The sequence below is a fragment of the Zophobas morio genome, unplaced genomic scaffold, assembly GCF_036711695.1.
Source record: "Zophobas morio isolate AGI-343-1 ecotype UQ-CSIRO unplaced genomic scaffold, CSIRO_AGI_Zmor_V1 ptg000059l, whole genome shotgun sequence".
NCBI lineage: Eukaryota > Metazoa > Arthropoda > Insecta > Coleoptera > Tenebrionidae > Zophobas > Zophobas morio.
This window is the reverse complement of record NW_026972164.1, coordinates 162,304-186,639: the sequence shown is the minus strand read 5'-3', so window position 1 is coordinate 186,639 and position 24,336 is coordinate 162,304. Positions and strand designations below refer to the sequence as shown.

At 32.4% G+C, this 24,336-nt stretch overlaps 2 protein-coding genes across 3 annotated transcripts; one reads left to right on the top strand and one right to left on the bottom strand.

Annotated features, from left to right (window-relative positions):
* The first annotated feature begins 15,419 nt into the window (after positions 1-15,419).
* On the top strand, positions 15,420-17,417 carry LOC135143468 (peptidyl-prolyl cis-trans isomerase-like 4). The gene is made up of 12 exons (XM_064075329.1): positions 15,420-15,521; positions 15,617-15,746; positions 15,796-15,913; positions 15,972-16,068; positions 16,133-16,220; positions 16,281-16,377; positions 16,430-16,546; positions 16,599-16,723; positions 16,771-16,946; positions 17,003-17,081; positions 17,133-17,178; positions 17,244-17,417. Exons 1-12 carry the CDS (start codon positions 15,452-15,454, stop codon positions 17,346-17,348), a joined length of 1,248 nt encoding a protein of 415 aa, XP_063931399.1. The 5' UTR covers positions 15,420-15,451; the 3' UTR covers positions 17,349-17,417.
* LOC135143469 (phosphatidylinositol transfer protein 1-like) lies at positions 17,328-18,953 on the bottom strand. Of its 2 annotated transcripts, XM_064075331.1 has the most exons (10): positions 18,868-18,953; positions 18,722-18,783; positions 18,574-18,644; positions 18,226-18,383; positions 18,131-18,178; positions 17,994-18,080; positions 17,864-17,933; positions 17,666-17,805; positions 17,546-17,611; positions 17,328-17,485 (listed from the first exon to the last, which is right to left on the bottom strand). In XM_064075331.1, the coding sequence occupies exons 1-10, from the start codon at positions 18,937-18,939 to the stop codon at positions 17,435-17,437; spliced, it is 825 nt and encodes a 274-aa protein (XP_063931401.1). In that variant the 5' UTR covers positions 18,940-18,953; the 3' UTR covers positions 17,328-17,434. The 2 variants fall into 2 exon arrangements, with proteins under 2 accessions (XP_063931401.1, XP_063931400.1); XM_064075330.1 differs by having other exon boundaries at positions 17,428-17,611.
* Positions 18,954-24,336: the final 5,383 nt, after the last annotated feature.

Genomic DNA, 24,336 nt, shown 5'->3' with positions numbered 1-24,336 from the left:
ATCAATATTTACCATATTAGTGTATAATTGTAATTGTTTAACTTAAGCATCTGCTAAACTGTGTAAAGATACGTTTATTTTATAAATATTAGTTAATAATGATAATAAATATTAGTTAATGATATTTTTAATTGGTTTATATTTTATTTTTCCTGTGTGGTTTATATTTGCTTAGATATATGTGAATTTTAATTCATTACTAGTCGAACTTTAGTTAAGACATTATTATTGTTTAACTGAGAGTCAGTCTATGTCTTTAGTGGTAAAGAAGTTCGTCTTTTGCTCGTGGTTTAGCTCAATAGGTTTTCATTAGGTTTTCCTTTATTAGCGTTATAACACAATATTTTAATATATCGCGCACTTTTTAGTGTTTTCCTAACACCCTAGGGCAAATGGTAGGAGCAGGGCTTAATGTGTCTTAGTTACCTCTCAGCCCCATAAGGTAGCCAGCCCTCCTGTGAAAGGACTGAACGATTAAAACTTGTCCTATCACGGCTAATGTCTAATTGTCATTAATAAAAAAATATAATTAAATATAAAGGCATTTTCCTTATAAAAGAGTCATTTGTTATTTTATACTTTTTACGGCAGAAAAGCCAGCAAACCAGTAGAGTCTAATAAGTAAGCGTAGCTCTATTTTCATACTTTGATTAATATCCGTTTAACTTCTCTATTTATTTATTTTTAGATACAATCAACAAGTTAGACTTCGCTTTTAAACCTTTTTTGAATTATGGAATGCGAAGACTAAGCTTATTATGATTAAATAAAACAATTTAACGGCTTATCAGTTCGAAGACTAATATGGATACTTTACTACATAAAGCAAGGCAAACAACTAAGGATCATAACACGGAATACAAACTCTAAACTAGTTATAGTTAGAGACCCCCCGCCGCACGCAGACAACGTGGCAAGCCAATACTTTACCATTGGAAGTTGATAGGGCAGAAACTTATATGGATCAAGCCAACTTCCCAAAGGAGCCATGTTGCGATTCGTAAAGTTATTATGGATCGCCTAGAAAACTTCTTGACAATCCATTTATATTCTTGTTGTCTTTTTTAATACCAAAATTGCTCAGTAAACAAGGAAAACTATAATTGGTTCACTTCTTCACAATGACGGTTATTGATCGCTACACCTAATAGCTATAAATTTATTCTTGATTAGTTTTTTTTTTTGGTTCTAACTTAGTAGAACGAGCTAATTAGCATTTCACGACTGTTAAATTTGCTTATACAGTTAAGTGTATAACTTCACTCCTTCACGATAAGGCCAATGGTTCGATTATATTTGTAAGTATAGCTGCCTAGAGGGCAGGTACTTCGCTTTAACATTGACCGGCGACCCGTCATGGTAACCTCCCTCCCGTTCTATTCAGGGTAACAATGATTTAACCTCGAGTCTAGTGCTTAAATATTTATAACCTTCCTTTAGATGACTAATATATCCATTTTAATTTTGTTGCCAAGGTTTTTAATTAAAGCTTTTTATGCAGTTTATACCATTCCAGCATCTCACGGGTTAACTAGCATCGGTAAATTTTCCTTGTATTTTTTTTATTCTAGTGGTGCAACGAAAAAGCTGACAAACAGTAACAAACTGCTATGAAGACAATATCGGCTGCTTTTGGCTTGTTTTTTTTTTCATTGGGAGATAATCGGGGTATTGTTAGCTGGGAATTTTGTACTAGGGTTTTAGAATTCTACTTAGTAATTCTGTTAAATTATCTCCGAGTTATGCTCTGCCTGCTAAAGTGGTGATCTGTAAACTTAAATCGCCACTCTAACCTACTAATGAAAGAGCATTACTGGTTGAGCCCTATGTAATAATAAACCAATCTTCTAGTACATATGTGTTTAAGAAGAGGAATTTAGTTTAACTACTGCCATCGTTGACTTACTAGCTGTATCAAATGCGGTAACTCATATAATAGTGAAGTAAATCTACATTATTAATTGGGAATTGTTGACTGCATTATGTATAGCACTACTTCGTTGGTGACTAGTTGCGTGCTTGCTAATGATGTGTTATAATGAGTTTGTTAATTAGACGGAAAATTAGATGCTGAGCTAAGAGTGGTACGGAATGAGCAATTGGCATCGATTAGAGGTGCCTGGAGAGTGGCCTTTAGACTTTTCCTTGGGCATTCCCCTCGAAGTTTACACATTTATTAGAAATGGTGTTCTCGTATTCGCACCTTATTATTTCAAAAATTCTCATGAAACACTATAGAAATTTTTGGGTGATAACAGGTTTTGTAATTATCTTAAACTTAAATAGAAGTAATTGGCAGTTCTTAAAAATTTTTTTATACTTTCAAAGGTAAAACAAAAATATTAAATATTTTAAGGGAGCTAACCACTAGTAGAAAAACTATTATTGCTAAGAATTGGTTAAAAAATTACGACACATTGAATAAAAACCAAGATAATTCCAACATCTCACCAAGCCACCCCAAGCTTTTTTAATGGGTATATAAGTAAATATTATAAACAATTGCAAAAGCGTGAATACGTTATTTCCAAAAAAGATAATTTAAAAAAAAAATCACAACATGAAGGGTTATAAGAATTATCTTAATTTAACACCAAAATTACCTTTTATTGAATTTATTTAATTTATCAGAAAACGTTGGTTGATAATAGAAACCCCATAAACCATAAAGCAACTTTTTCCTTTTTTAATGACGCAATTTTGTATTAACCAACAAATATACTCGACACCACGAGCAGTAACCCGCTATAATGGGCCTTAGCTTATGTGTCAATTTTTACGCAAATTTCTAATTAGGATCGACACTTTCTTACCTCCTGAACATTATAAAAAAATAGTTCTCATAAATTAATTATTGTCTAACAAAACTCTTTAATGAGAACTAACAAGGTAATAAGTCTATCTAAATAACGCTAACAAGTAGCAAAAGTAAATTTAAAATTAAGTAGGAAAAGTGCATTTATGTTTTTAAACGAACATAGGGCAGAAATTCTTAATCATTATTTGTAAAGTTAAATTTTTTCTTTTCTTAAATACTTCCCCTTAAATGTATTATTATTTTTACTACTACATGTAATGTACTATTAACAACAACAAGATTAAAGGTTTGGCATAAACTTTTTATGCAATTAAGCTAAAACAAGAGTAGAGGTAGAAAGCAAGGCGAACAAAGAGACCACAAAGTATCTTGTAGGGACGTCATGAAAATATTTAATAAAAATTAAAGATAAAAAAGAGGCACCAAGTATTGACAATATATGACTTAGCACGTGAAAAATTAGGAAAAAATTAGTGTCGAAAAAAAAGCTTGGAAAAAAATTAGCAATACGGAGTTGCATGAAAATTGTTGCATTTCTAAGTAGAAGTAACACTATATAGAAGTAACTGTAGTTAGTAATTTTTTTTTTTACCGCAATCATATCAGATAAGCAAAGCAACTTGGACGTATGCCCTCTCTAAGTTGACTAGTTATAGCTTTACTATTTTTACAGTGGGTGTGGCTTATTTTTCTAGATTAATTAGACTTATAACCAGGTCTTTCAAAAAAATTAATTTTATATGCACAACTATATTAAAATTAGAGTTAGGTTTTTTAATGCGTATATTAATTGGTAACAGGGCGAAACTTACGATAGCTGACCAGCCTATTGAGTAGACACTTGACAAGCTTCAAGAGCCCTAATTTGTTGTCAGCGGTTTTTTTTGTATCGTGTCAAAGCTTTCATGTAATAAATATTTACTTTACTCAATTGATTTTTATTACATTAAAAAAAATGGATCGAAAACACTTATTTAAACCAGACTGCAAATTCAGAAAAAAACTTTTAGCTTAAATATCTTCTTACCCTAATACGTAAAACAGGATTACGGAGATCTAGAGCTCACTTGTTTTAGAAATCTCACACTTAATTCCCCAGGTTAGCTTTACACAGTGGCCAGATAGTGTACATTGTTACAAACAAATAGCTGCACCTATATACTACGTGTTTTTTTCAGTAGCTACAATAATTATATAAAATGAGAGCAAGTTTAGTGTTCGGGATCTCGACCATATTAAGCTGTTACAATCGTATTTAGAAGTCCATGGTAAGTTTAAAGTGGGAGAGTCGAGCTTGCTTACCTTCATAATTAATAAATTGCACACAATTATGGGGCCTTTACTCAAGATTTGTGGTTAATTTAAACAGTAAGCATTTTATATGTCTACTTTCATTTAAAAAAAAGGATGTGTTGCGAACATTAGGTTAATATCAAGTACATAAAGGCTGTATACTTGAAATTAAATTAAAAAAAAATTAAAAAAAATTTTAGTGGAAGTTGTTTGGTACTCCTTCCCACGCCCTCTTCTTATAATAATAATATTATAAATAACTACTTCTTAATAATATATATGATGGTATTACAATTTGTTCTAAAACATCACCACCTTGACTTTTTTTTTGTGATAATCTTATTTATCTAAGTTTTAAAATGGGCTATGTGAATCGAGCCAATAAAAATCTTACTGGGCCTAGTATGCAATTTAATGTTTGGTTAAAAATTAATATTAAAAGGAAACATTTTAACACTTATGGTAAGTATCATTATCTTTGTTTGTTTTTTATAATGGTTAATATATAGAATAATGGCTCTAAGACTCAAGCTGTCTTCTAGTCGTGTGTGACTGCTAAACGAATAAAACGGGGGCCTGATTCTATGAAGGGAGTATAATTAATAACCATCTAAAGTTTAAACTAAACTAGTTTCGTTTTTGGTTTGTTATATACTAAAAATAATGGGTCACCAAAATTCTTATAATTTACTTGTATTTAATGATTCGGCATTAATTAATCAAGATCAAGATCACATTAAATGTGTTTGATAGTTTTACTGGTGACAACCCTTTCTTAAAAAAACTTTTAGGAATGATAACTATAACATTTACTAAACGATTACTGTTTTCCTATTTATAATATGAAATTATTACGTTAACAAAATATATAACATAATGTAGTTCCTTCACATAAACGTGCTCAACCATGGAAGTCGAGATTAATTTACGTAATATAAAATATATATACTATTAACGCGTGTTTCTGTTAGTAAGGTCTAATTGATTTTTCTTAAACAATATTTTGGTATTACTTCAAATATATATATATCCAATCAAATATTTACATTTATATAGAAGTATAACAAAATTTTGTAATTTAGGTTAGCACGAATTCTTTTACACTATGTAAAATATTATTAATATTTTAGCAAAGAAAAGAAGGGTTTTATTAGAACATAAGTAAATTTATAATAATAAACCACCCATGTTTACAAAGCTACTTTTGTGCAAAAACTTAAAAGTTACGTTAAATCATTGCCTAAAATTTAATAACATATAGTTTATGCGTAGTAATGAGTAAATGATATATTTAACATTTAAATTTAAATAAAAAAAAAATTAATTATAACTATTTAGTTTACTTAACAAGCGGGATTGAAATAATTTTTGTAATTCCTTCAACTTTTCTTGGCGTGAGTGTAAAGCTTGCATTTCTTTAATGTACCGAATGGTTTTTATTAAAGTAACGGAACGGTTGTCTCTTAAATGCAAATCTGTTTAATTTATACAGTTAAAAAGGTGGTTATAAATTAAATTCATGAAAGGAAACCTGGTACTTGATTTTTAAGGGTATCAAAATGTTTTGATAAAAGTTCTCTGCGTAACCGCTCAGTTTCATTATGTTTTACCCTTTTTAAGTGTAAAGATGTACTGTTTTTATATTTTTTTAAATTTCTTGAATTTCCGCTTCTAAGAGCAATGGTAGCAATGTTGCCCTGCCTATAAGGTCTATAAGTTAATGTTGCTCCTCGGGTATTTATATGCTTATTAGAAATAAAATTATTATTTAGTAAACATGGTCGCTCTGAAAGTTTTGTGTACGGTTTACTGCTAGTATTCACAAGGTGGGTGGAGCCAGGAGCCTCCACTGAAAATTTATTTAAAATTGTTCCTGCGCGTAAATGCCAAGCATTACTGCGATGATTCAAGATAGCTGCATTTTGTGGTCCAATTGGCTCAAAACTCTGTGGATCTATTAATTTTATATCTAAAGGACAATTATAATTTTTTTCGGGCACAATGGGACTAACATATTTTGAAACAAAATTTAAAGGCTGCTTTTCAAGTGCATAAGGATTATATAAAAATGGAAAAGTAGAAGTGGGAGCTTTATCTTTCTGGATGCCTAATAAACCCGGAAGTTTTGTGAAATGAGATGGATCTGCAAAAACTTGATTTGCAGGTAAACTACTTAGTGTACGATTGTAAGTATCCATAAAATTTGCACAATTAGCATTGTAAACATTTAAAGGCTTTAAAGGAGGTGCCATTAAAAATTGCATAGTAGTATCATGTGTATATACTTGACTTGTAAGTTGATAATTTTGTGAAGGGTAAAAACCATTTATAGGAGGACGAAATACATCATTTTGTAATGTATGCGGGATATTCTATGCAGAAAAAATAATATATAAATGAACGTAATTCAAGAATAAATGTAAAAATTAGATTAACATTAACAATAAAAAATTCGAAAAAACAAAGTAAAATCTAAAAACTATATATATATTAATACAATGGATAGACGTTGAGGAGATATGCTTTTCTTAAAACGAAGGGAATCTAATTATTATATATAATAAATTAATTATTATAATATTAAAATTAAGATGCTTAAAGGGAAGTTATATAGTTATGAAGTAGAGACAAATAAATCGAATGGAAACTCAATAATTAAACATAAAATAATTAAAATTTAATAACTTTTATCCGAATAATTTAAAAAAAAAATTTAAAAACACAAGTAGTAATACTAATATTATAGTAGGTGTATCAATTAAATACCAAAAATAGTAGTAAATTAGTTACACAAAATTTTTTACTTCTATAAGATATTCTAATTGACATTGAATTAAGATGATGTTAAGAAAAATTCAAACTTGGACACACTGCAACTGTAGCTGTATCGGTGTTTAAAAAAACTATACAAAACATAGTAATTTTTATTAAAACGAAAGTCCAGAAACTATAAATAATAAAATATTTTAATATTTATTAATATATCCAATATTTTACAGTACTCACCTGAAAATAAATGGGGTAAGCCACTACCATCCATAACAATAGTAATAACTTTAATTAATGTACCCCATTTAACAATTACCTTAAGAAAATGCAGTGGAAAATAGAAAGCGAAAATTGCGGTGTCCAGCATTTTTTTACTAAAAGATTAAAAATTACTGGTAACCTTAAACATTTTCTTTTGATGACATGCTTTTTAATTCATGAATCAGCCGAAAAATTCAGTTTCTATTGGCTACATTAACTTGTTGGCTTACGTCAGCAAATGTAAGTTTATCTTAATCAATGGAATTTTAGTAAAATTTTTGCTTTCCACGCTTTTTATTTTCCTGTTTACAGAAATAAATAATAAACAAGGATGTATAGATTAAAAACTTTTTATTTTATATACCTGTATTAACTTTAGGTTCAAGTTAAATTTATTAAAAAAAATTGAATGAATTATCTTTATTTAATAATTATATTAGCTTGTAAAGGAATTTACTAATTTACATATTGTAGAATTTAAAATTGATTATTGAATAACTGTTTTAAACTAAGCTATATGAATGGACCCATCTTTTGTTGTTAAATTTTGTGTATATAATGTCCAAATGTCCATAGTATATACGATAGTTTGAAGACCTTAAAATCAATTTTGTAGCTTTCAGTTATTTATAAAATATAATACAATCAGAAACCTAAATATTTTTTATATTTAAAATTTTTTTTGTTAGGTTCAGGCAATTCTATTAAGGAAATCCGCTAATGTTTTTTTAGTTAAAACTACTGTTGCTACTGTGGAATTTTTACAGAAAATCTAGCAGCGATTAAAACTAGAATGTTCCCAAGTTTTACCAGTAGATAATATGAGTCAGTAGACATTAAAAAGAATTAATTGTTAAACTCTGGGAACCGAGTGACTTTATGAAAAAAGTTTGTTATCACATTTTTACTTTATCTGTATGAACTATACATAACGGACTTAGTTATAGCTATAACGGCAGTACATATATAAATTTTTACTTTTAACTAACTTACAACATCAAGAAAGATATTAAAGTAACAGACACGATTTTAAATCTTTAATTTTGACACTAAAATACACCTCAGATTAATTTTTGCTTTGGAAGTGAACTGAGGCTTTTTAAGAAAAGCTTTTTTTCGAATTACATGCGATTTTAAACCATTTATAATGTTTGTAAACTCTTTATGCTATTTCTTAATCATTGGTTAACCTAATATTTTCTAAGGAGAAGCATATATATTTATGTGTATTATATTTTAAAATTATTAAATATGTGTTAGTCTATATTCGCATTTGTCTATACTTATTTATTTAATAAGGAGAAGTGGAACATTTTACTTTTTTAAACTTTTATTTTTTAAAATCATCTAGGAAAGTGCTTTGTAAATATTAGTACATATTTATAGAAGTGCAGACTGAGTTGAACTGCACTCAGCGTCGATCGATGACAGCTCGCTATATTTACTCGAGTTTAATTTTGTAATGATATCCAACCACGAGTAAAAACCCTTTAATCGTTGGTTAGTGCGTAAGAATATAAGTCGTGATCTAACAATAGGTATTTGATAATTTGCAGCATCAATAGCCTTTTCAAGGAGGCATGTTTTTGAAAAATTAAGTACGTCAAAGTTAACCTTACCATATACTTAGCTAAAATATTGTTATTATTGAAAACTAAAATTTTCAATTTTACTAAAAAAATTGGTTTCTAAATTTGACTTTAATAAAATTTTAAATTTTACACTCAAGGATTTTTCATATTATATAATACATCAATTTTACATACCGTTACTATTACGCAAATAAATATTTTTATGTTAGTTTCAAAATTTTACTTATTTTCGAAGCCATAATATAAGTTAAGGGTTGTTAGTTGCCGAAGACATTTAGAAAAATCGGTTGTACGAACTTTTTAATATTCAAGATTTTAAAGATAACGAGCTTAGCTCAGAATGTCTCCCATTGATTTGTATGAGTCGGCTGACTTACTTAACATGCCAAGGGAATTAATTGAATTTTTTACAGTCACCGCGACAGATCTACGAATTATTTTATTTATTTATCTATTTCACTGGCATGCTTCAGTCGTTAGAAGTGAAATAAATTAACTGCTTTATCTACATTCCCCCAAGTGAGAGGGTTCAGGAGGGCCCTCTCCCTGCAAAGATGCTGCTTATAATAGCCATGGCCAATTCTAAGTAAAAATGCCAAAATAAACTTTATAATGACATATTTTTTTTCAAAAACTTTAGCTCATGTGGGTAAACCTTCACTAAATTATATTAATTTAGATAATATTACTAATATATTATTATTACCAATACTATTACTAATGTTATTACAATTTGTTCTCCACTTTTATCAGAATTATTGTTTTATTTTCCAGTAAATGTTTTCCATTTAAAGTTATTATCGAACATAGGAAGATGTTTTGGTCGTCTCTATTTAAGAAAGTGGGAGACCTACGGATTATCTGGGTGATGGAAAATATATAAACGCATTTTTGTTTCCTACTTAGCTTATATAATTAGTTATTTGAATACAACAACGAATAATGGAGCACTCAGTATGCCTTATTTAGATTTTTTATAATTTATAAAGCCTATTATAAATGTTGCCATAATTGTGGATCGAAAAAATTTTTTGAAATTTTTTTTCATAGGTGTAATAATCTTGCTTACGTGTTAAATTATAGCTACCTATGTAAATTATAGTATTTTCATGCACTGTTCTATATTTTAGTGCTAATAAGGGTAAAGAAAGTCTCGCTCTAAAATGGGTAATTTCCACCAAAATTTTGGAGGTTCATAACTCATAACTTGGCATTGAATAGTCACAGTCATTGTTCGTAATTTATTGCTAATATGCATTAATGAAAACCCCTAATTATCTTGGTTGTTATCGCCTTGTATGTACGCATGTAAGTAAGCTTGTATAGTATAGAGAATAAGTTCGCTGAGAATTCTTGATTCAGATTCATAATTTATTTTATAAAATACCTCTAACTCCAAGATATACCCTAAAGGTAGAACTGCCAAACTTTAATGATTGTTTTTGTACGGGTCTTTTTGTAACATTACATGAATGGTTGCAGGCTAAACAAGAAACGCTAAAAAATATATACCGGGTCTACTAAATGCCTTAACTTTATTAGAATATTTTTTAAAAATTTTAGAGCAACACAGCTAACATCAAAAAATTCCTAGGATGGGCCATATGTTTAAAAGTACTATGCTTTCAAGATTAAGTTAGACAAATTATGAAAGTTTTAAGCTAACAGATTTTTATTGGAAGTATTTCCAATTTTAGTTTTTTTATTTTGTTTTTCTTATGAAGAAAACTATATCTAACAAGTATTCCATAGTAGAAAAAGTATCAACGATGAATATCAATGGCCACTGATACGGAGTCCAACCGTTTTTCGAAAAGAATAAAAACTTAAGACAAATTTGTTTTATTTTTGATCTCTTCCGTCCACTTCATTACCGCAATAGATTTACATTCTAAATATAGGTATTATTGTATCTTCTAATTTTATAAAATTTTTAGGTAAGAATGCAAAGTTTAAGAGGTGTTCTAGTATTTTTATTAATAAAATGAAGCAATTATAGGGAAACTGGAATTTGTACTCAGTTGGCCTAACTAGCTTTGAAATAATATTATGTTCAAGTGATAAAATATTTATGGTGATTCAGTAACCCTTCACCTATATAAATTATAGTAACTTTAACTTGTTTGTTAAGAGTCGTAAAGAACTGATTTTTATTAATAACTGTAAATTACCAGGATGACATGTATTTGATTAAACAATATATAAGGGGAAAGTAATATTACTATTAACTGCATAAAGAATTTTACCTTGAAACAATAGCTGGGGCTCTTATCTTACAAAAAGCTACGGTCTTGGTAAAGTTATTTTTTCTAAGTTACTTAAAGGTTTCATTGTTTCCACTTAGGGAAACAATAAATAACTTAATAGTTAAATTATGTTGGTTAAAAAAAAAGTTTAGTGAAGCCAGTCTTGAAAATAACCTGTTTTTGCAAGGATTTTTTTAAACATAATTTTCAAAATTATTTTTATAAAGTTATAGGTGGTTAAAAACAGGAGAATATAGAATGATCACAGGGTTATAACATAAGTAAAAACATAAATTATTATGTTATTAAAATAATCATTTTTTAACTATATAGCGTGGCCTAAAGATAGTGGTGCTAACCTTTGTTTCGTAGGAAACTCAACTTTTTCAGTAAATATATGACTATCTTAAATGATATATATATATCTCTAATTATAAACTAGGCGGTTACCCGTAGCTTATATGGGTAAGCTAGGCTAGACAAAATTAAAAAAACCTTAATTAAAAAAAACAGGAAGTAGAAACACGCACTAATATTCTATTTACCCAATAGCCCTTCATGTAACCATAGTAACCTTAAGTTTAAACTCTCGGTTTTCGATAATTTTTGTCTTATTTTATAGAAAGATCAGTGTTCTACAGTTCTCTAAATTAGCGTCGGCATCAAAAACTAACTTAGGACGTGTAGAAGGGTCGCTGCACCCTCTATATAATTATTTGGTTGAGTAATAAAAGAGAGGGAATGGTTAGTATATGTCCTGCTGCGTAGTGGACCATAGGTTATTTTTATATACCCCCTAACAATTTATAAAAACGAAGTTTTTAAATCTTTCTAGTCAACAAATTTTATCAAACGCCTTAAAATGTCGTATGGCGATCCTTGTTTTTCTTTAAAATCATATTTTTTAGGTGGATGTCCGACAACACGGAGAAATGACTAAGTCGTGAGATGATCTTTTTAGTCCTGGCGCTAGAAGTTTATCGCTTTTACTAAGAACGTGTTTCCCCCAACTTATTAAGACGATATCTATAAATTTTTTTTTCTAAGCGAAACACAAGACTTTCTGAGAAAATTGCCAGCTCAAGAAAAAATACACCCCCTTGAGATTACATTATTTACTGCTTTCTGACATCTCTAAGGTAAAGTTATTGTTAAAGAACCAGTTAAGTTATCCGGGAATCTTTTAATAACTGTAAAGCTTGGTTTAAGATATATAAATAAGGTTATTATACCAGTGCTAAAAATTAGGCAAGGTTTCGGCCTTTTCTTTATTGCCATGTACCATTTTTTTCCCTTGTGTCCACTCAATGTTAACCGCTTCAATCCTTGAATTAAATTTACAAGTTAAACCACTGTGCTATTTTGCGAAGATTATTAGACCACTAAATCCTGTTGATCTAACGGTTTTCTTCCTGGGTGTTGTTGCAAATATAAAATTAACTTGATACTAAAAATGGTGATAATAAAACTATTAGGCTTAAAAAAGTGTATAGGTCAATACATAAAGGTATAAGGAAGCACTTATTAGTTAACGTAAATGATATTTTGAATCTGTTATCAATGGACTTCGTCTCTAGTACCTGTTTACCACAATTGTGAGAACAGATTTGGACAATTTAATGCAAATCCATGTTTCTATAAATAGACATTTTCCTGTTTATTTATGATGTAAAAGAATTTAAGCAAATGCTGGATAATCTTAATGAATGTATATATAAAACAAATACTGACTTCTCGAATAATTGTAACTTTCAATCTTTTTCTTCGTTTCTTTTCTTCTTTTGTATTATTTATCTTATTTGTGTTTCTTATGCGTATTTTATATTTATATATACCCTCTATATTTTAACATTAACTGTAAACCTGTTAGTTATCAGGATGGCAGCTAACGACATATAAGAATAATTTTTTAATCACAATATTACATGGTTAATAGTTTTTTTTTAAAAAAGGCCCTCTTGACAACAATTTTAAACTTAATTATATATAAATTCAAAATAAAGTTATTTGACTATGTATTTTACATCGTCTTAGGATTCATAGTGTTATAATAAACGTCTTGCATCATTAGTTTAACCTCTTTAATCTTAAACTTGAACACATTTTAACGCTTTTGTGTAGAACTCGCGCCTTGATACGCTGGGTGTAAAGTGACCCTCCACAGTCGTAAAAAAAAAAGTTAAAGGCAACTCCGCTATGCTTACTGAGTAGGTATCTAAGAACACATATCATAGAACTTCCTAGATCTTATCAGTTATACAGCTTACGTTAATATAAGGCTCCTTCAAACAGTATTTACTGTAGGGGTATTTAAACCTTTACTGATCGGTATCTAAACCTTTAAGCCCTTTAAAATTAATTGTAAACAAATATATATATATATATAGAGAGAGAGAGAGAGAGAGAGAGATGTACAGATGTGACTAAAACAAAAAAAGCACTAAAACATTAACATGACTGCCAGTTTATTTTATATACTAACCACTAAGCAATGAAATAATCAATAATAAAATTACCTAAAATGGTAATTTGCGTTTAAACTTATGTACTGGGATCTTTTTTCAACACTTAAGTGTATTATTGAGTAAAATTCTTTTGACTGGTAGTAGTTGATTTTTTTAATTAATTATTTGGCGCAAGTGGGATAAAGATTAAGTAACATGCAATTATTCAATCTTATGTATTGACCTTGGTTTTTTAGACATTACAATTTTTTCCTATGGCTACCTGCTCCCTTATAATTGTGTGAAAGGAAGCTTATCTAAAATCTTATTATGACATATTATTGCCTAAGGTACTCTCTTTAAGTCGATCATAGAGCACAGACGTTAATTTTTTAGTTTGTTACTAGTCTTATTGGGCACATTTTCTAAATGCACGTAGCCACCAAAACAGAAAGTGTGAGCTGTACCGACGAGAATGGAGTTCGCGAAATCGATTTCGCAGGTCAATGTTCTAGCCACTGAGCTACGGCGACGACACATTCCTGACCGTTTGTTACTACGATTCATACGCACTTTTTTCGCGCATAGATTATAATTATTAACATGCTTAATAATAATTGAGTTAATCGAGTTGGATCTTTATATGCTGTGTTTAAGTAATATTAAATCTAATTTTCATAACTGCACGTTTATTATTATTTTGCTTCAGAAGGGTTCATTCAACTATAGTACTATTAACTAACAGATTAGAGAAATGAATTCTCCCCTTTAAAAAAGTGATTATAAGTTATCGATTCCTATTTGTAATAATAATTGGTGGCAAGTGAAACCAAAGGTTATTATATAAGGTATGATATTAGCTTTCCCCCGGAGCACTAATTTTAAAAAATTATAGGGGAAGTTTGCAGGGGGCTCTACATCTCGTACATCAATGTTTGACACGAGTTGCTTTTAAATTCAAAATAGATGTTTAAAGTGCTTCGATATTTTCTAGGTTGGTTGGAAGCCTTTAACCTCCAGTTTTAAACTTTTAGAGTGCCAGTGGATCTCAAAAAAGGTGATATTTACTTTGGTTTTAAAATTAAAAGTTTAGGGCGCAGTACTGTTTCCATTAGTGCATAAGACATGAGCATTTCTGGTCTATAAAAGACTCGTTCAATCTACATTAACTTAACTATTGACGCAAATAACTTTCAAAGATATTAGAGGATACTACCGTCCTTACAGAAATGTTAAAAAAGGGACCAAGTGCCCATTGGGGAATGCAGTACACCTAGCTTAAGGTACAGAACATGCATGCGCAAATATATTACCTTCCCAGGTCATCGAAACGTTGGCAGTTATTTTGCAGTTTAATACTAATACTGCTTATTACTTTTATCTCTTTTCAAAGTCAGCCTCAACCAAAAGGATATAGAGTTTATGAACAGAAATAGCAGCAGACAATCTTACCCCTTCATAGAGCTGAGAAATAAGCGATGCCGACAGGAGCGTAGTATCTTAATTAGAGTCGACAATGGGAGGCCCCGGGGCTTGGTATTGAGTTATATCCCCTTGTGAATGATATATTGAAAATTTTATTGTTAGTTTGAAAGCAAGATAATTATAAAAAAAATTAACGGAACTCAATATTTTATTCGATCTGTAAACGGGCCCTACCCCTAATAAAATTTGTTATTTAAATAATATCCTGAGCTTATTACACTTACAAGCGCTTGTTTATGAAACGATAAGAGGAATTTCAAAAAAAATTATAAAATATTAGGTTAAAAAATTAATAAATTATTCTTTTTACAAAATTTATACTATAACAACAGTTTTAAGACCTTCACTAACTTGGAAAGTACTATCTTTGCTGGTAAACCTTACACTTAAATTACCCTCAACCATTAACTTTCGCTTTAGTTTTATATTTCACTACTGCTTTTCTCGTGCTCTGCTGATGATCTCTTCTTTTTAAAATACTTTTGATTCTTATCTAGTTAATTTATAAAGCTCTTTTGAAAATTTTCCTTCTTCATATTATTCATGTCCGTTATATTAGAAACTAGTAAAGGCAATATAACTGTAGATCTATACACTGACGTTGCCCCAAAAGGTTTGACAAACTATTACAGTTTATTTATGAGTTATTTATATATAAATTTCGCTTAAATTTTAATAGTATAAAATTTATTAACTAATATAAAACAGCCTGTGAAAATTTTTTAAAGCTCTGCAAAATAAAATATTACAACTTTAGCCTTTTTACCGAAGTCCAACAAGGCTTTATAGTTAAAGCCGGCCGCTCTATTTGGTATGAAGAAGACTCTTCTATTTGGGGGTAAGATTATAGTGGTCGGCCTCAATGTCATAAAATTCATTGTCTTTAGACTTATAGAAGGAAAACAGAAACGTTATTTTAAAGATGAAATTAAAAAAGAGGTCAAGCACGACAAAGTAGGTTTGTTGTGCATGGCAAACTTGGCGCCTAATCAGAATGCTTCAGAGGTAATCAATAGCGAAAATTAGGTTTTTAAAGCTTTTACTTAAATATATATTTTTAAAGTTTTATATAACGACAGGCGCGCCTTTACCAAGTCTTGATGGTAAGCACACCATTTTCGGGGAGGTGGTTGACGATGCCTCCGATGTCGAAGAGAGTGGTTGTCTAACTTAAGTTTTCTTATCATAAAAAGTATTTTTCTTAGTTCATGAACTTTTTCATAGAGGATCCATTGAAGCTATCCAGCTTGCAGGTTCTGGAACTAATTAACAGCGCTCATTGTTTAGAGGGTGTCCCTTATCAAGATATTCGGTTACTATAAATTTTAAAAGCTACCCTTACCACTTAAGCTACTACCTTTTTCTTTAACAGAATCCGACACACAATTGTCCTTGTTGATCCATTTGAGGACGACCCACGCATCTGGTGCCCATCTCGCTCTCCTTCACCCACTCGGGAGATGCTAGAGGTCAGTATGTTTTTCAGGCTGCTTCCAGCCCGTTTTACACAAAACGTACTAGACTGGTAGAGTCCCCGACGACTTTGATCCGAAAGTAAATATTGCAAAGTCACAGGATCAAAAAGAAAGGGAGCTTATTGAGTCGGAGGCCAGAGTGTCCACCCACATACTGGAAATGGTTCTTTTGCACAGCACTCGAAAAAGAGTTTTTATAAATTTTTCTTTTGAAGGTTGGCGATATTCCAGACGCCGACATGAAGCCGCCAGAAAATGTCTTATTTGTGTGCAAGCTAAATCCTGTCACTTGTAACGAAGACCTGGCCATTGCCTTTGGTCGCTTCGGGCAAATTCTTAGGTTTGCCTTTATTGTTTACTTCATTATTTTAAAATAAATTTTGGTAGCGTTGAGATAATTTACGACCATGTGACCAATGAGTCCCTTGGTTACGGATTTGTCGAGTTCCAAACGAAAGAACAATGCGAAGAGGCTTATATAAAGATGAATAACGTTTGCATTGATGACAGAAGAATTGTAGTAAATTTTTGCCAGTCCGTTGCCAAGCACCGTCTTAAGGCCTGTAAGTTTGTAACGAAACTACATTAGCAGCCTGAATAACGTGGTTGCACACTCGAGATCGTTTGCAGAGAATTATGAAAACTGAGAAGCTAGCCAAAGACAGGACTTCTCGGTTTGAGCTTAAAAGACACCACCGGTACAATAGTCCTGCGCAAGCTTGACCTTCTTATAACTCGCAAACTCGCAGAAACGACGTTGATCTTGACTTCAGCTTGGAAGAAATGACAGAAGAGGTTGGAGTAGTGGCCATGAATTAAGAGGAATTCGGGCTTTATTAATTTTTGCATGAACTTTGTAGGCAAGAAAGAGAGGAATGCGTGGAGAAATCGAGCGAAGCAGTAAAAGACAACGCAGTAAAAAAAGTCGCCACCGCGAGCGGAATTCCAAACATAAAAAAGGCTAAATAACGTGAACGGAACAACCACTTTTATTTCCACAAGCGTCTACAACCCTTAGTTTATAAAAGTACCATCTTGGCCACGAGCTCCATCAGCAGCTGGACGTGCTGCTTGCCATTTTTTTTTTTAAGTCTTCCACTGTCTATAGTAGGAAAGCAGGAGGGTTAGTACAAGCGCGAGACACCGTTCCGGAGGCCTCCACCTGTTCCTCGAGGTCCCGGATAGCATGCATGTCTAAAGCGTACCACTCGTCTATAAGACAAAAGGCCTTTATCGCCGGGTAAGCAGCGGGCTGTGTCAGTTAGCTGTGGGATACCCTCACCTGTCGCAAAGTGCTCAGAAACAGTCGAGTCTCGTAGTCCTCGATAATTTTCTCGACTTTGTTCTGCATCCCAAAGTAACGGAAATTTATTCTGACCAGCTTGTATGCACACATGACCGGATTCGCAGAAATTTCCCAGCCTGCGTGGGGGAAAAGGTGAGATCAGCGGAGTAAGCTGCTTGGTAAAAGAAGGATAACCTTTACTTAGCAGCCCTCTTCCCGTCTTCTTCGACTTGAACTTTCGGGGATCGTATTTATCGTTGTACTCCTTTCCATATTAAGACAAAGGGTTCTAAAAAGTATCATAAGGATGAAAGAAATTAATCACCGACGACTTGGACAAGTCCTCGGAAATGTCCAGATGTATGACTTTTCTTTTGAGTAGTTCTTCCTCTTTTAAATTAAAGATATTCTCCTAAAAGTAAGAGTTAGTACTATTTTAGAAGTAGAAGTCTACTTCTAAACCTGTTGGCCTTTATCATTGAAGTGCAAAGATTCTATTTCAACATGGAACTAAAGTATGCATGAGGACAGTCTGATACAAAAATTAGCAACTTAACTTTGGCAGTGTCCAGGTAACCATTAGTTAGTGCTGTTTTGCAGTAAGGATAGGCGTTCCAGGCCTCTTCATTAAGGTATAAAGCATTACAAGGCAGCACTGCTTTAACATAAGGTGGGATTCGAGAACCTATGTAGTATTTTTTATGTGTGTACTGCCCTGCGAACAAAAAAAAAGTTAAATTGCAGCATTAAATTCAATAGAGTAACTATATTTCAGAGTTTATACCAAAAGTTAGCTGCATATAAAACTCACTAAAAAGTATATACTATCCCGCAGAAAAAAAATTATCTTTTATACTAATTATTCTAAGAGATCAAGTAATCAGATTAACACAGAGCTAAAATACCTTTATTTTTAGGAATGGACACTTTGGATAATTCTCCAAAATCTAAAGCACCCTCGAGATTATTGTAAGGCCTTTAAACACAAGAATTTGTTAAGCTACATATCTTTTCGCATTAACAGAAAGGCGACTCCATTGTACAAAAACTTACTCATTTTTTATTATTTCAACGCCTTCCCCATCTACTGTATATTCTTGACTAGCCTTAACAACCTATTAAAAATGGATTAACATCATTTAAATGCCTAAAGAAAATTATTTAATTTTAAAAGATAAGCAAAAAAGCTCTTGGCCAACCATATATAATTGAGCTATTTCAAATTCTTCGAGTGTAAAAGGAAGCGGAATTCTATACTCAACTAAAAGCATTGGTATATTAAAACCATAAAATATGTCCTTCCTATAAATTTTGTAAGTTCGTTTTTTATATCAGGGGGGAAAAGGTGTAGGAACTAAAAAATAAAAAAGTTTTTACAACTACTGCTGATACAAGTAAGCGGAGTGCTGGCGTTTGTGTCGGCATTCTGATCCACGTGACTAATTACAACACTACTTGGGAGTGTAACTTTTTGCGCCCAAAGTGTACCAAATTTACTTGGTGGTATGCTACTAACTTTTATGCTATTATACGCTGATAGCTGTAGCTCTTAAAATAATAATTAATTGCATATCGTTCTAAAAATATGCAGGTAAGTTATGCACCTCATTTGTGGTGGGCGCTTCTGGCATGGATATCAGGGTGAAAGCGTCTTGACCTATAATTCACCTTTTGTTCCAAGAGCTGCATAAACCTAGAAACTACGCTTTTCTATTTTTAATATAAAAGCTTTTGGAAATGCGCGCAAACGTCTAAAAGAAATCCTTTGTCAAAGGCAGCCAACTGTCAAGAGACTGTAGAAAGGATCCATACTTTTGGAATTTGTTGCCTTCAGTTTAGAAATTTAAACGATTGTTTTATTCATAGCACTGCCTTGTTAGAGTCGTAATTTATGATCAATTGCTGCTTAGTCAACTTTCCCTCTATTGACTGAGGGTGCAGAAACCACAACTTCACTAACGATTCATTGCGCTATCGACGAGAAGAACGGATGCGCTTTAGCTAACTATAAAGACATAAGTGCAAAATAATAACAATATTAATTGTAATAAAATAGTTAAGTTTTAATACCTTTATATTATTAGAAAATTTATATATATTAATATATATTAATAGGTTAATAACATAAACTATAATCAGCCATATTCCCTCTCTAGGAAATGCTTTGTCCGCGGGAACTTGGTGCACCAACGAGAGTCTTAATCAAGTCCTGCTTAATTGGTGAGTCGTGGTGACTGCTGGCTCTAGTAAGCCAGTCCAGTAAAATTTTATGAAGATATTCATGGTTAGACTCGAGGTTACACTCTCTATGTAGTGGGCTGTTGCGCGCAAACCAAGAGGCGACCATCACCTTCGCAGACCGATTTGTAGTAGTTATAGTCGATGTATATCTTTGCTTGAGAAGTAGACTCCGGCAATAGAGGCATAAACCATCAGCGGGCGCATAACCGATTTGTATAACAGAAGTTTGCTTTTTAAATACAGTTCGCTTTTCCTGCAGAGTAAGGGTTACAAACGGCTATAACTTTCTGGTTTTAGAAACGACGTAAGAAAGATGCCAAGTCCGGTTTAGTTTGTCGTCAAGCATAACTACGAGATATTAACCATCTTCTTTCGAGGGATAACAGTTTGGTTTAATAAGAGACTAGGGGTCGGGGGAGTAACCTTGTTACAATCATAAAGCTACTCTTCACGCGTTAATTATTAACTTTATGTTGAAAACCATCCTCTATACTGTCGTATAAGACTATGTTTTTAAACGCCAGCCAGGAAGATTTGGAAATATAAAATAAGACTGTATCAACAACGTACTGGGCCAAGTTTATTTTTACTATTGTGGCATATCGAACGTGCAGATAAAAAAAAGTAAGGGATATAGTAAAGAGCCTTGTGGGAGGACACCAATTTTTAATTCTAATAGCGGATTTTAACGAACTAGCAATAAAGGTATCTGTTATATAGGAGTGTACTACAGCATTTAAGTAAAAAGAGAAGCGGGCGGTAATCATTTTGAAGACTAGACCATCGTTCCTTAGTATCTAAGAGGACCACACCTCTTACCTTCCTATTATTAAAAGTTTTCGTAGCTTCTTCCGTAATTCTGTCTATCTGGTGGATTGTGGAATAACTTTTTCGAAAACCTAACTGAAATTTAGGCAAAACAAACATACTATCCGCAAATTCTTGTAACCTAACAAGGATAACCGCTTCTGCCACTCTTCCTTGGCAGGACAACAAGTTTATTGGGCGATAAGCTTTAATAAAACGCTAGAGGGCCTATTTTTAGGTATAACAATTAATTACTAACTTTCACTTGGAAAAGTAGAGGGTGGTAAGCATTAGATTAATTAAACTTGAAATCAGAGAAATAGCATCTAGGTTTAAGTTTTTAATTAGAAACACCGTCGAGGGCCATGGCTTTCCTTGTTTTAAGGGATTGGATAATAGTTATAAGCTCCTCGCTGGTGATAAGCTTAACTTTGTTACATATGTTAGGTCTTAAAAGATAAGCAGTAACTATGGCGGATACATGCTTAGTGTCCATGATTGTCGGACATCATTATAATTGAGTGGGCTTCCAATGAGCCAGCAATTGCCTCTACCATCTCGGAGGGCGTCGCGGTTGAGCGGTGTTATATTCCTAATTTCTGTTGAGTGAATGGCTCTTGTTAATTACCATAGGGAATTATTCTTTAGCCCAGATGACTCTAATTTATTCTGCCAGCACTCGTTAAACCAAGCTTTTAATTCCTCCTTAACACGAGTGCTGATCTTGTAAAAAAAATTTTCGCCTAGAACACAAGAGTACATATCTCTTGCCCTCAACTTTCGCCTTCTCTTAACCAGCGATCTGATGTGGTCTGGTGGATCATATTGCTGGCTTTTGCATTCCTCAAATGAAGTGAACCTACTATAGGCCTCACTTATATCTCCTTCCATCTATACAGCAGCCATATATAAATCATGAGCTTTCTCAATGGGGTGCGCCATGGTAATCTTTGCTTTTGTCTAAGTAATCCGGAAATGTTGGTCAACCAGTTACCTTTTTACCCAAGTACTCGAGGTCGACTTATCTTCTATCTCGATGAGGGTGGGGTTATGTTCAGGAGAGAGAGCTCAAATAGCGTATTAACGGTGACACGTACGTAGATATTTTGTGTTACCGTGATATCTAATTCGTCACAAGCTCCTTTGACTGGGTGATGCTTTAAATCCTTAGATCAATAACAACCAAACCTTTTCCGTTGGCCATTTTGGCAAACTTCTTTCCATTGGCGTTCTCCTGCCTGCTATTTCAAAGGGGGTATTTACAGTTTAAAATTCCAGTCATTAAGATGCTGGAGGAATCCGCAAAACCTTCGACATTAACTTTATATAGAACCTTATCAGGTGATATAAGCAGAAACTATATCGAACTTTCCTATGTGACAGAGCATTATATTCACACCGCTAAAATTACCAAGTCGAAAAAATATAGCGCTTGGTGGATAACATTTCTGTTAATTAGGACAGCTACGCCTCCTCCTCTAGTATCTTCTCTGTCGCACCTGTAAATAGAATAGTTACGTACTCTATATCGATTACCTTCCTTCAGATGTGTTTCAGATTGTCTAGGTTCATTCAGACAATGTTACTGGGAGTTCTTGCTTCTTGCATCGAACGCCGTTGATATTCCATGCCAAAATCCTTAGGGAAATAGGCGCTGACCTCAATTTAGTCAAATTTTTAATTATTTAAATATTGAAATAACTCCGATATGGTCTTTGCCAGATGAGAGCTAATCGCATTGGTAAGTGTTGCTACTAAGTTATTTATCAAGTCGTTTAAGGGGGCTTTTAGTTGCCTCAGGTGATAAGTTCAGTTTGGTACGCTGTGCATAGCTTATATTTTCTTCAACGAAACTTTCAGGATTCTTGGTAGCTTTAGTTGAATTATTTTTATAAATTTTTCTCATAGGTGCATTTTTCGGGTAGTGTATGCATCCACTATAACTTGAAGGATGCTCCCCTTGGCACCTGGCGCAGGTAGGTTTTTCATAGAAGACTTCAACTCGTGAGGGCCACCGCATTTGTCGCATTGGTAGCTTGACTTACTGTATTTCTTTGTATGTCCAAAGCGTTGACAACCATAAGATCCTACAGCTTCTTTTTAGGGATCAACAGGCACGGAAATATACCCTATACTTTTTAAATCATAGATTCTTGCTTCGCATCTAGGCAACTTGAAAAGTGAAAGAGGCAGAGGTTGTCTTTTCTTTCTAAACGAGCGCATTCTGATTACTTTAGACGGGTGGAACCCTCGAGACATGAGATCTGCCTTTACAGTTTCCATATCCAGCTCTGCGGTAAATCCTCGAATTACCATTTTAAGCTCTGTTTCGCTAGGCGCTGGTATGTATAATATTCACAAAATTTTCCGTCAAGAGTATGTGTCAGTTTTTTTCGATAGTCGTCCGCAGAGACTATGGTCACTATTCCGTGCATAGGTCTTTTCTTTGTGTATCTATTTTTTTGTCGATAATTTGTTGTTAACAAATTCCCAAGTTAGTTTGGTTACGAATTATAATCGGAGGTATTCTATTAATTTTAGGCTGGTTGCTCACAAGTTATTATTATAGATGTTATGGTTATCAATACTGTAGTCAATATTTTTTTTTGTATTATTAACACTATTAGTAGTATTACTACTATTATTTTATTGTTATCATGACTAGCATAGTTATCTCCACTACTCACTTTGTCTTTAATTAGGTTTAAAAGACTTGATTAAGCCTGTTATTATTAGAGTTAATAGTTTTTTATTTGTTAGTAAAGTTATTATTATCAGCACTACTATTATTGTAGGTTATTAAACCAGTTTTTTTTTACTATGATTACAGCTTTTATTATTTATATAATTAGTGTTGTTGGCCTGGGTGATACTAGTATCTTTTAGGTCTAGCGGTCTCTACCATAACGCTGTCTTTGATAACCTCCTCTTTACAAACACAAGATTCATCTAGAAGTCGGAGGGGTAAATAAGGATTATTATTATTATCAATTTTTATAGTGGTTGACCCAAAAGGTTCCTTACATCTTTATGAAATTACTTTGTTGCAACTTTCTCCAAGTGAGCTCTTCTTGTTTTTAAAGCCTTTAATTCCTTTCTAAGTTCAGCAATCCCAGCCAACAGGCTAGTAGTATTATCTCGCTGACTAGCAGTGCCTGCAGAGTGGTTCCATGGTAGCAAAGTTTTGTTACAAATAGCCAATAATTAAAGAATAAGAATTTAAGTTTTTAAATAAATAAATATATATAAAATAAAGCGCTATATGAATAGGTTGAAAATTTTAATGTAAATCTGAGGTAAGTCGAGGTGCACAGGTCGCATTCTAAATCGGCAAAGGACGCGCGAGCCAAAAAAAAATTTCCTCTTTAGACTATTGCGTACGCTTTAAGCTTATATTTACGTTATGTGCTATGAAATCTAGCATGCGCCCCTATCATCATTTTCATTGGATATTATTGTTATACCGCCAATGCACGAAATTTTTATGGTTTGCGTTTTTAGCGCTTAACAAATATTTAAGGCTTCCAACATTAAGGTGAGGGGGCTGGTTCCATTACTTTCTTCGTGTGAAGCGTATATCGCAAATCTTTTCTTTGCCTTACTTTTGCTTGTGTAAGTAC

Bases quoted from the DNA above. Each gene is read 5' to 3' on its own strand.
- LOC135143468 (XM_064075329.1), top strand. From the start codon at position 15,452: ATGTCCGTTATATTAGAAACTAGTAAAGGCAATATAACTGTAGATCTA. The intron at 15,914-15,971 runs GTAATCAATAGC...ATATTTTTAAAG, and splicing joins CTAATCAGAATGCTTCAGAG to TTTTATATAACGACAGGCGC. The intron at 16,069-16,132 runs GTTGTCTAACTT...ACTTTTTCATAG, and splicing joins CTCCGATGTCGAAGAGAGTG to AGGATCCATTGAAGCTATCC.
- LOC135143469 (XM_064075330.1), bottom strand. From the start codon at position 18,939: ATGCTTTTAGTTGAGTATAGAATTCCGCTTCCTTTTACACTCGAAGAA. The intron at 18,081-18,130 runs GTTTAGAAGTAG...TCTTACTTTTAG, and splicing joins TCAATGATAAAGGCCAACAG to GAGAATATCTTTAATTTAAA. The intron at 17,934-17,993 runs GTGATTAATTTC...TAATATGGAAAG, and splicing joins AGGACTTGTCCAAGTCGTCG to GAGTACAACGATAAATACGA.